The 12,660-nt window shown below is 40.3% G+C and overlaps 1 protein-coding gene across 9 annotated transcripts in view; it reads left to right on the forward strand.

Annotated features, from left to right (window-relative positions):
• MAPKAP1 (MAPK associated protein 1) overlaps nucleotides 1–12,660 on the forward strand; it is a 242,271-nt gene that overhangs the window by 127,091 nt on the left and 102,520 nt on the right. For all 9 annotated transcript variants that reach the window (XM_027035121.2, XM_053204611.1, XM_027035119.2 and 6 more), the window contains one exon: nucleotides 4,097–4,273. In XM_027035121.2, coding sequence (XP_026890922.1) covers nucleotides 4,097–4,273 — 177 coding nt within the window. The remainder of the gene's footprint in view (nucleotides 1–4,096; nucleotides 4,274–12,660) is intronic.

Below are 12,660 nucleotides of genomic sequence, written 5' to 3' on the forward strand. Positions count from 1 at the left end.
AAAATAAGTATTTTATAAAGAAAAGAAAATGAAAGTTATCCTTAGTCATCTGGAAGGGACATCTGGGACATCTGGAAGGTACAGGAAAAAAGTGCTCATTGCTCAATTGTAAACATAACCTTTGTAAACTTTTTGGTACCTTTCCTTCTAGTCTTTTTATATGCATGTAATTAAACATTTTTACATAGTCGTAATAATTTCTCAGTGTTTTTTCTCCATAAAAAAAGTGAGGTGCCAGCACTCGTATCTTGATGAACCGTAAAAATGCCTCTTTGATCCTCACCTCTTCCTGGGACTTCTCCTTTTGTCTTGGTTTGCAATCTCTGGCACATGTGCATTGCCTAGAAAGCCCCATTTGGTTAACAGATATCAATGTGACAAGCAAGAAAAAGAAAAAGAAAAGCTTATTACTTCTCCTCATTAGCACACACATCATTAGTAATACCCTTTATGTTTTTTTCATGGGTAGAGCGATTCAGTCTATACATTCATGTATTCATTCATTCAACAAATACTTGTTAAGTGCCAGCCATTTTCCTCCTCAGTGAGGATGCAGAGACAATAGAATGATCCCTGCTTCTTAGGAGAACACAGAACGGTAAATAAGAAAAAGATGTGATAACTATATGCAGAAATACTAATCAAGTTCTGAAAGACCACGGAGGACAATCGCTTGGATTCTCCTAGAGATCAAATGATTCTCCTAGAGAAGTCAGGGAAAGGTTTTTATAGATAAGAAAATGGAGCAGCTCAGAGAGATTTGGTCACATGGCTGGTTAGTGGTTGAGTTAGCATTCAAAGCAGATCTGACTGCAAAACCACTCTTTATTCTACCATACTAGGTCATAAGGAGGAGGCATCCCTTTTTTCATTGTTTTATCAGTTCCAGATGTCTGTATTTGGGGGATTCTTGAGTCATAGACCACAGCTTCCCCCATTTTCTCTCCCTATTTCAAAATGCCACCTGTTTCTGATTTGATCAAAGAGTAATAGAATGGCAGTGAGGAGACCTGAGTTCTTCAGAACCAGCTTTGCCACTTTTAACTGGATCGTCGTGGGCATGTTCTTCCCCATTTCTACCCATCTATTCCCCATCTGTAAAAGTGAGGAGTTGAAATAAATCTTTCTAAGCGTCTCATTTTTTGTAAGCTTCTCATTTTCCTCCTTCTTTTCAAAGCGCGTGGCATTTGCGTAGGAGCAGGGGCTCCCAAGGGCCTTGGCGAGTCTAGACACACCATGGAATTGGCAGAGGGATAGGTGGGCGTCAAGGGTAAGTGCTCTTCACCGCCTGGGTTTGAATCTCAAGTCTGTCGCTTACACACTATTTAATCTGGAGCAAGCCACTTGACTTCATCGAGCCTCCCTTTTCCGATTTGGAAAACAGAAATCATAAGAAATGACTCTGAGAGTTGGTGGGGAGATTCAGGGAGCTTAGTATCTGTCTGTACTACTATGCACAGTGTCTGCCACAGAGCACTCAGTGTTGCTAATGATACTCATGGCTATTGCTCTAGTACTAAGTTGGAATCCTGAAGAGGTTTTAGAAGTCAAAATACCTTGGTAGCTTCTTTTGTTAATGATTCCTTTACAAAGGCACAAAGGAACCACTGTGTCCCTGAATAGAATGTGGAGTTTTAGTCATTTTCCCCTCAGATGTTCAGTGAAGGGGTCGAAAGGGTTGGAGTACTGTTTGCTGCTGAATTTTACTCATGACTCAGAAAAGACTCCCATTAGTCTTGTATAATATAGGGGAAATCATTCTTTCTTTTCTTTGCTGTGTTCCCAGCATGCAGAGCAGGCTACAGTGCAGGGCTGGTACTTTGCGAGTTTCTTGAACGAAGAAATGATTTCACACTTTGTTTTTAGAAACTGAGGAGAATAGTAACACGCAGCAGTGAGTCTTTTGGCCCTCAGATCTTAGCCTGTGACATTTGTTGAGCTCATTTTGAAGGGGATTTGGGGGCACCCCATGACAATCAAAACAGAATTCTTCTGATACCAATGTTTGGCTTTCTGCTTTGATCAATAGGCTTATTATTTGCCCTTGAAACCTCTGTGGTGCTGGGGAATCACAGACATTCCTCAGGACGATTTACATGGCAATAAATAATGTGTGCTGTCCATTGCCTGCTTCATCAGTGTCTGCCCTGTTCATAAAACCCTGGAGGCTCAGTGGCCCCAAGGCTGGAGCACAGTGGACATGTTAACTCCAGAACGTGTCGCTTAGTTTCGTTGTTGTTTTGTTGGCACTAATATGCATCCACAATTTCTCTTTAAGGACTGATGTAACTGTAGAAGTTATTTTCCATCTGACTTTATTATATAGTTACTATACTATACCGTACCATAGTTACCATTTATTTTTTTACCTCTGCTATATGGTAGGCTCTACATATGTTATCTAATCTTCACAACTACCTCTGAGTTAGGTTCTTGTCTTTTTATAGAAGCAGAAACTAAGGGGCGCCTTGGTGGCTCAGTCGGTTGAGCATTCAACTCTTGATTTCGGCTCAGGTCATGATCCCAGGGTTATGTGATCAAGTCCTGTGTCGGGCTTTGCACTGAGTGTGGAGCCCACTTGGGATTCTCTCTCTCTGCCCCTGTCCCCCACTTGTGCACGCTCTCTCTCTCTCTCTCTCAAGTTGAAAAAAAAAGGAAGAAGAAATAGAAACTGAAACTCAAGGAAACGAAGCTTATTTTCTGAAATCACATAGTCCATGAGCACTGGAGCTTAGGTTTTAAACTCAGGTCTTTCTGGACACAAAGCTCTTAGCTACTGTACCATGACATTTTTCTTATCTAACAGACTTTCTTCTCCTATAGGTGGCTAGTGTTTATGGTTAGCAACCTCTTGCAAAGATCTGTAAGTTTCCCACATCATTCAGAGATGAATTTTAAATTTCTTAACAGTGTTGCAAATACATGAAATTTATAGTGACAAACATAGCCAGATTACTTTCTTGTTATCCATCCATTTAGCAAATTTACAGTTCCCATTAATTTTAATCTGTCCTTATTACCTGTTTTATATAATAAATATCTCTTAGTCATGACAGACTGAGTATAGATCACCTGAAGTAGGCTCTCTCTCAATAACTAGAGTTGCAGTTAAAGATTTGTGAATTAATTGGGAAAATTGCAAATCAGGTAGTCAGTGAAATAATTCATTGTCACATCCAATCAATAAACTTTGTAAATCAACTCATTTAATTCAAAAAATGATCTATATAGATCAAGCAACCAATTAAACAATTAGCATACACTTTGCAATTAATTAATTTAAGCATCAATCATATAATTAAAATTCCAAATTTAAGCTGCACAATTTAAAACCCTACTGCCTTGTGAACTATTAGGATCATGTTTCTGAATGTTAGCAGATAAGCAGTTTCACAGTTTAACTTTGGAGCAAGGTGTTTTAAAGTGCTTCTAATTGATTTTTAAGTTTTAAATTGTCTTTATGTTGGTAGTTTCCCACCCCTTTACAGCAAATCAACTTTTTACTTCTCCGCCCAAGAAAGAGAAGGAAATGTGTGTTGACTCTAAAATGGGCAAGGCTGGAATCTGGGAGTATAGACTGGACATTGTAGGAATAGGAGAAAAGTCTAGAAGCAATGGAGAGAGCCGTAAACCAGGTTATTTGCTTTTACTCTGTTAAGTGTCTTTGGTATTTGGAATCAGTGGATCAGTGGAATCACACTTGCTGTGTGTATTTTATTTATACTTATATTTAACTAACGTAGTACTTTCACCCCCTGCTATACCATAAGGTATTCCTTGAGGACTGATACTAAATATCATCTTTGATTTAAGGGACTAAGTTCTGTGTCTTATCTATAACAGGTGCTCAGTAACTATTTGTTGGAAGAATAGATTAGTAGAAAGGACCTCCTTTCACATTGCTTTTCTCCCCCTTTGTACTCCCATGTTTTCTCTTTATCAAATGAAGTAGGATTTAGGGTAATCTTACTGCTTCACCAGGCTTTCGGGTAAAAGAAGAGCAGTGTCCCAGTTTGCCTGCTGTATACTGTAGCCTCTTATCTCCTTGTCCCTCCTTCACCCTGGTATTCACTCACTGTTTTGGTTTTCCTTTCAGTGACAATGTCAGTGCCTACTGCCTGCATATCGCTGAGGATGATGGGGAGGTTGACACAGACTTCCCCCCACTGGATTCCAACGAGCCCATTCATAAGTTCGGCTTCAGTACTTTGGCCCTGGTTGAAAAGTATTCATCTCCTGGTCTGACATCCAAAGAGTCGCTCTTTGTTCGGATGTGAGTATTGACCCTGTTGCTAATTTCAGTATCTCATCTCTGCCTTTTAGAATTTTTGGTTTTGCTCATCGTATGGATGATATTAGGTATCTGGATGTCCCTTTATAGTGACTACTTGCAGAGAGATGTTGGGGACAGCATTTGCAATGTATTTTATGCCTCTGTACCTAGATTAAACACAGACTGCTTTGTAGTCGGGAATTGCATTAGGCAGATCTCTGAACGTAGTATCTGTGAACCACGCCTCTGGACATACTGGGTGGGGTACTTTGGAGCCTGTGAAGCAGCAATTCTGAGTTTCCCTCTTTCTCTTCACAGACTACACACTAAATGAAAAATGTGCGTTGCAGCTACTTTTGTCTCGTGACTTAAAATACTTATTTTCTTCTCTCCAATTTTGTTCAAATCAAATTTGAGTTTTCCTTTCAGTTGTCCTCCTTTAGACTGATAAGGTGTTAACTTTCCTGTGCCTTTGGCAGTCTGGCAAAGCCTATAAAAACCCTTTCCGGAAAAGTATTTTTTAGGGTTTGTTTTGTTTTTTTCTTTTTTCTTTTTTGAGAGAGAGAGAGTGTGTGTGCATGCTAGCAATGGAGGGACAGAGAGAATCCTTCAAGCAGGCTCCGTGCTGTCATCCTCGTAGATCCTAACTTGGGGCTCGACCCCTCCAGTCATGAGATCGTGCATGACCTGAGCTGAAATCATGAGTAGGATGCTCAACCTATTGAGCCACCCAGGTACCTCTCCAGAAGAGTGTTTGTGAATGCAGAAAATAAAATCCACAGGAATACAAGAGAATTCCATTACATTTAAATACTTCTGAAATTATTAAACCAATCTGTGATATAGTAATATGCATAGTTTTACTAATATTTAATACCAAGATATGGCAGCAGGTCTGTCAGTAACTGCTGAAGTCTCTTGCCTCAAAGTTAAGTGATGAGTATAAATGATACTTGGGAAATCTGCAACAACTGTAGTGTGCTGTGACATCTGTGTTTTTTCTGTTCATGGCAGAGTCACTAGTACTGCCAATACAACTGGGGTTTGTTGACTACATTTATAATTCAAGGACATGGTAAATATCAGAAGTCAATGGAAATAAAAATATAATTTTTATTTATTCAAGTCTCTACAGCAAGTTTTACCCAGAGGTCCCTGTTAGAGGAAAACCTGTAGCGTTTTCTGACCAGGACTGAGACTGGCCGTCTCCTGGGAACAATAGTGATCCTTCTGGCACCCCCTGCTGTTAGGAACCAGCAAATTCACTAGCCAAAGGAGGGATTGCTTTAGAGGACTTTTCCTTGTCTCTTTAAAACATACTGCCTTTGTTTCAAATTCTTACTGAAAATAGGATTATGCTACTTATGATATGTGAGTAGTTGGGGTCTCTCTACCCTTGAACAAAGAAAGAATACTGAGTGCTTGGCGGGCAGGTAGCTAGGGGATGATTCCTCAAGTTTTTCTAGTTACCATTTCATCCCTGCTATGAAGTCACGTTTGATGTATGTAACAGTAAATATTTTCCCTCCTTTTCTATTTGGGAGGCACTAAAACAGCAATGTTAAAGAATATTGAAAGCAGTTTAAAAGTTATCCAGTGATTCCTCCACCCTAATATAACTGTTTTCATTTTTGTATCACCATTTCCAATATATATATATTACAGTTTCACTTCTAGTGTACATATTGTGTTGTTCTTGCTTAAAATTGCAAATATTTGATATCTGCTCTTAGTTCCTACAATCTACATTTATTATGTGCCAAGAATCTAGACAGAGACAACCCCTTTGCTCATGGAGCACACGCTACCTAGTTGGGGGGGGACAAGTCGTCAGATCATTAAAATGTGCTGAACAATACAATAGAGAAAGGTACAGGCTGCATCAGAGGCCTTTCACGGGATGTTTAGATTGTTTATTTGCTTTGGTTTTAATAAGTGATTCTATAATAATAGTTTTTATCTCTGTCCCTTTTATTTCTGTTGAATAACCTCCTTAGGACAGTTTTCCTGTGAGTAGGATCATTGGTCAGAATAGAAACATCTTTAGACTTGCCTTTGTATTGACATGTAGCTTTCTGAAAGATGTTCCAATTTATAGTGCTACCAATAGAATTCATAAACGCATCTTTTCAAAGTCTTACCATCACGGAGTGTCATTAGAACTTTTTTCTTTTCACTCTCAAAGATACGTATAGGGATATTTCAATAGTTTCCACTTGCATTTCATTTATTTATAGATGACTGGAAGAGTTGTTTTCATTAGCACATAATTTTTACTACATAAATATTAACATATGACCATAGCATTCTTTTGAACTGAAAGTCCTTTTTAAAACAGGTGTTTTTAAATCAGTGATTTTCAATAGTTGGGGGGTTGGGGTTGGAGGTAGGCCAGACATACCTCCCCAGGAGAAGCATCTAAAGACTACACAGTGTCTATGAACTCCAGCTTTTGGAGAATGGGATGAGGGAGGGGAGAGAGGTAGAGAGTAACAGCAGCGGCTTTAAACTTAATACTCTTACGTTTTTCCTGAACTAGTCCCATCCCTGCACTCCCACTCCCAAACACACACACACACACTAGTCAGTCCTCTTTCTGTTTAAAGTTTTAGAGAGCTTATTCAACATTCCTGGAGTGTTTCTAAAAGCACAAGGTAAAGTAAAATCTTTATATGTGAGCATTTAGAACAAAAGTGTCAGTACATTTTCTATTTCTTCTTTTTCTCAGTTGTCTGATGAAATAGTACAGATTACTGACCATTTGCCCTGTGTGTGTTTTCTTGCTTCAGCAACCTTCCATTCACCTTTCTGGTCTATATTTTAAGTTAGAAAAGCCTCTCCTGCTAATGCAGGACAGAGCAGACTTTCAAGAGTTACCAGGGATGTGTTCATAGTTTCGAGAGAGTGAAGTCTCAGCAAAATAAGTAAAGCTGTCACTCCTTTTCTTCATTTCTCCCTTTCCTCCTTGCGTCTCTCTCCCAGGGGAGAATGGGCAGGGATGTATGGGAATACCCTGAACTGAACCAGAAAGAGGGAGCTGAGTTTTGACAATAAGAACTGAATTAGTATTTACTAATTGAAACAATTTATATGTTATTCCATTTAATCTGAAAATAGCCCAGTTTTGATTATGACCATTTTGGAGACATGAAAACTGAGGCTGACAAGGATTGCTCTCAGGCCGGGCTTTGCCCCCCTGTCTGACTTCAAAGTCCACGCTCTTTGTGACACCCTGCTAAGGGTGAGGATGGCGGCAGGGAATCCCACTGTATTGAGGCCAGCATTCAGCTACTGTATACTGTAGTGTAGTAGATAAGAGCATGGTGGCCTCTGGAGCCAGAATGCTTGGGTGCCAATCCTGACATTACCCTTAGTACCCTGTGTGTGTGTGTGTGTGTGTGTGTGTGTGTGTGTGTGTGTGTGTGAGAGAGAGAGAGAGAGAGAGAGAGAGAGAGAGAGAGAGAGATCTTGGATGAATTGCTTAACTTTTTTGTGGCCCAATCAAATGAGAATAATAATAATAATACCTACCTCATAGAGCCCCTGTGAGGACTGAAGGGGCTAATATATGTAAAGCACTTAGAAAAGGGCCTGTTTGTCTGTCTGCTGCAGTTATTGTTGTTATAACTAAACACTCGTTGAGGGCAAGAACTGGATCATTTATGCCCCACAAACACCCAGCATAGCTCCATTACTGTGGTAGGTATGCCACAAGTATTTCTTGAATGGGTAGCTTATTGAATAGATCTCTTTGCTGCTTCTACATTTTTCTTCTTCCCCTCCTTTCAGTTTTCTAACAGAGAGGGGCTGAGTGTGGGTAGACTCTGCCCAGCTTGCTGTTGGGCTAACTTTTGCTGAGTATGGGCAGGGGTGGAGATTGGAGATCTGTAGACTTTCAAATCCGTCCTCTTATGGACAGACATCCTTTAAGAGACAGTGGCAAGACCACAAATTCCTTGAAGGCAGGGTGCCTACAGTCTCAGTTATCTCTATACCCTTAGCAGCCAGCACAGGGCCTCTTAGAGAAGGAATGGATGAATCTTTAGGTGTCTGTGGGCTGCTGCGAGGGACCCTGGCCAAACTTTCTGTCCTGCCTCACTTTTTTTTTAGCCCACTTGGCCTCTTCTACAGTCCTGTTCCTGTCTTCTGAATACCGTGAAGTTCCTAGGTTGCCTTCTGGCTTTCAGAGGCCCTCACACCCAACCACGAGGCTCCCATATACCATCTTTCCCCCACTCCAAGTGAGGCCGCACAGACTTTGAGCTTAGTTAGCCTGACCTGGGTGCAAGTTTCAGTTTCACAGATGACTTTTGCTGCATGACTGTAGTCTCCGTGTCTTCATCTGTAAAATGAGGGGAATATTAATTACCTGACGATATTGTTGTGAGGAATTTTATTAAGTGTAATTTTCTTTCAAAGGAAAACGAATTCTCCTGAAGCCCCAATGTTTGCCCAAATTCGTTTTATTGTAGTGTTACTTAAATACATATAAATGTAAAACTCTAGCTATAAATTCCATGTTTTTATGCAACCCAAACAAAATTACCAATTTAATGCAAATAAAACTATAACATTAATAAAATACAATTAACAACTTAAATGCAACAGATGATGTTTTGCTGAAATTAAATCACTGATGTTGGATTTAATGGGTGTTAAATGTTTTACTTGTCAACTTGAGGTTTTTGATTTTTATACGAAACATTGATTACCGTATTATTTGTCCTTTTAAACAATGAGTGTATTTTTAACTACTAGTCCATTATTTTAATGAGCCGGTTGATTTATAGTGCATCCCTTCCCCCAATTTTAAATGTGCTTTACTGGAAATAGTAAAGAACATTTCTGCAAGGATAACCAGTTTATGTCAGTTTGCCCAGGACTTTCTCTGTTTTGAAATTCAGAGTCTATACCCAGTAACCCCCACCCCTCAGCCCCAGGATAATTGATCACCCTACTTTCTGAAGTTGTCGATTGGTCTGTACCTAAATGGGCTCTCTGCCTGATTGATACCTGTACACAGTGTGACTTGGGCGCTGCAGGGCATGACTTCTTCAGAGGTCAGCACGCCTGTGCCACAGGGAGAGCCTTGTGCCCACTTCTCCCATCATCACAGTGTTTTTGCCTGCAGCTTGTAGTGATGTCATTTGGCTTTGAGTCTATTAGGATGTTAAATAACTCTAGCTGCTGGAACACACAGCCCCCCAAATCTCACCACCTCATCCAACAAGTTGGCAGACTTTTCCTATACAGGGCCAAGTAGTAAATATTTTAGGCTTGTGGGCCATACCTCTCTGTAACTCACGTCTGCCATAGTAGCAAGAAAGTAGTCATAGACGACAATACATCAACGAATGGGGGTGGAGTAGGTTTGTTGACCCTGGCTTACTAGTAACTTTATTTCTTGTTCAGATCTGTCTAAGGAGGGTCTGGTTGCCCTCCTGGGTATTTTTCCTCTAAGCAGCGATTCAAGGCTCCTCCAACTGGGTGGAGAATGGGGAACGTGGAAGGCTAGGAGTGGCCCAAATCTCTCTTTGTATTTATTGTATAAGTTATTATATATATAATCCATATATAATATTGCTTTTCTAAATATATATCATGTATATGATCCATATATGTGTGTGTGTGTGTGTGTGTGTGTATGTATGATGTTCATTAAACTAAAAGCAAAATTTTTAAATTCTGAAACTTAGCCTGTGAATTCATCTGTTAAGCCTGGGGGCCCTTGAACCTCAGGTAAGAAATGTAGCTATGAAGTTAGCTCAGACCCAGTTATGTAGGAAGTGTTACATAGTTGCTGTTTTTGTTATTTCAGTCAGAGATTTATCAGGCTGAATAATTCACACTAAGGTGTGCATGGGGTTTAACTTTTCTTTCGGTTATTTATTGCATAATGAATATATGTCCATCATAGAAAAATTAGAAAATATGTTTCTTCACACAAAAGAAAGTTTAAACTTTCACTTTCTTCCATCAGACAAGATAATCACTTACTAAATTATATAATTATTTATGTTTAGAAAGAGGAACTAATTAACTTAAATGAATCCCTAATTGGCAAAGTGTTCTGTGGAAAAGAATGTGAAGCTGAGTAGCCCCTGATGTTCTTACCAAGTCAGGGCTAGACGAGCCTTTCCCTGCCGGGAGCCCTTGGTCAGAGGAGACTCAGGAAATAGAGTTGTTGTCTGGGAAAGGAGCATGGATTATGCTAAAAATTTGCAAATTAGTTGCGTTCTAATGGAAACTCTCTCCTTTTCCAGACAGGCAAGTGGATTTCTAAGATATCCATTGTTCCTGATTGATTTTGGACAGATCAAATGTGCATATAAACAGGAGTCCCTAACTTGCTGACTGCTAGCTGCTCTGAGCCTACGCATTGAAGGTGTTTAGGTATCAGGAGTGTAGAAGGAGAGAAGTATGGGGGAGTATATGGTTGGCCCCCAAAGCTAAATAGCTAGAGCTCTGCTGGTGCCTAGTATCCCAGGAAGTACTTCATGCCAGCAGTGACCAAACCAAGGCCTGCTGGGCCCTTAGCCATAGTGGGACAAGGGAGAATGAGATCTTGGAGTGAACAGGGGAGGAGCCTGCTTTGTCCCCCCCCCCCCCCCCCCAAGCCCCAGTACAGGGCCAATTCAATCAGAACTCATGGAACTGAATTGAGTTTAAAAGTGGCAGTGGCGCCTGGGTGGCTCGGTCGGTTGAGCGTCCGACTTCGGCTCAGGTCATGATCTCACGGTTTGTGAGTTTGAACCCCGCGTTGGGCTCTGTGCTGACAGCTCGGAGCCTGGAGTCTGCTTCGGATTCTGTGTCCCTCTCTCACTGTGCCCCTCCCTCACTCATGCTCTGTCTCTCTCTCAAGAATGAATAAAACTTCTTAAAAAATAAAAATAAAAAAAATGGCAGTGATGATAGCAACTGTGATGGTGTCATTACATGTGTTGACATTGACATTTCACACTGGGATCCTACTCGGGAAGGGGGAAGAAGGGTTTTAAAAAGGGAAGAAAAGTCCAAACCAATAAAATGGACAGACCCCCTTAATCAGAAGTCAATAAGAACAATTAAACTTCCCTCCTATACATGTATTGACTTAAAATGTTTGATATATCAGATAGGCATGGGGAAGGAACCTTTCTAGCCAACAGCTACAGAGCAGAGCAAATAGAATCCAGGTAGGATTTTCCTGTTTGGGAAATGGATCACGGGGTAGTCAGTAGACAGTCTTCCACCAGAAGCTGGGCTGCCTTGGACACTGTAGCCCAGAGGGTTCCCAGAGACTGCTGTGGCTTCTCTTGGCTCCGCATAAAGAGAAAGGTTAGCTGCTTTTTCAGAGGCGTGGCCTAGATTCATTGCTCTTTGCCGTACCTGGGCATTTCCAAGGATTGGTAGTTTTAGTAGACCCTCTTGATGAGATCTCCACAGTGTACCCAAAGCGACCAGACCTTTTGGAAAAGATATCATCAGTTTGAAGCCTCTCCTACTCTTATGTGATACTGCTTTGTGGTTTGGAGAGAAAAAACAAAAACAAAAATGAAATGAGCCTTTTTTACACTCACTCAGTTTAGTGCCTCTAGTAGCCATTATCTCATTTATTCCTTATAAGAAACTCATTTTTATAATCTATGAGCTGAGGATCAGAGACAGGTAGTTATTTGCTCAAGGTCATACAGTTTGGTAAGGGGCAGAGCTAAATAGGATAAGGGGAAAAGAAAAACCGATGCCTGTATCCTTTGTAACCAGGCCTGACAATATGGGTATAAATTTCCTATTTATTTATTGTTTGCTCGAGTCATAGAGGACCAACTGTGTGTTGTTTCTTTTCATTCTGTTGTATTAGCAAACATTTTCATTGTCCAGATTGTCCTCGTGTATGGAAATGTAACATATGCAGCCTGTTTAATTTTGTATTTGTGAATCTGACTTGATTTCCTTTTTGGCAACAGCTACTGTCTAGAGAACAGAAAAGATTTTTCTTTGTGTCTGTTTAAAGTGACAGAAATATTGGAGCAAGTAATAAAGAGGGAAAGCATTAATTACATACTTCTAAGAATTTAAAGGTCAGACAAGCTAAATATGTATGTTTTGCTCACTGGAATGTCTTGAAATTGTGCCAGGATACGCTTTGTTCCTACAATAAAAGCACACATTTTAGATAGCCATCAACTTACTTTGGTATCCAAAAATTATACCAGTTTGTTGCTTTAGTTTCTATATATCTTAAAAGTTTAGGGCTCACATTTCTGACATTAATGTGATTTGTTTCATGATCCACCCCCTTTGGCCATGTTTAGTCACTATGTCTCATTTTGATTTCCTCTGTTCTCCCCTCAGCTTATGTTGGAGTCTGTCAGCTGCTGCTATGTACATGTCAGGCTAGTGACTTG

This window comes from Acinonyx jubatus, chromosome D4 (genome assembly GCF_027475565.1).
Source record: "Acinonyx jubatus isolate Ajub_Pintada_27869175 chromosome D4, VMU_Ajub_asm_v1.0, whole genome shotgun sequence".
In the NCBI taxonomy this organism is placed as follows: Eukaryota; Metazoa; Chordata; class Mammalia; order Carnivora; family Felidae; genus Acinonyx; species Acinonyx jubatus.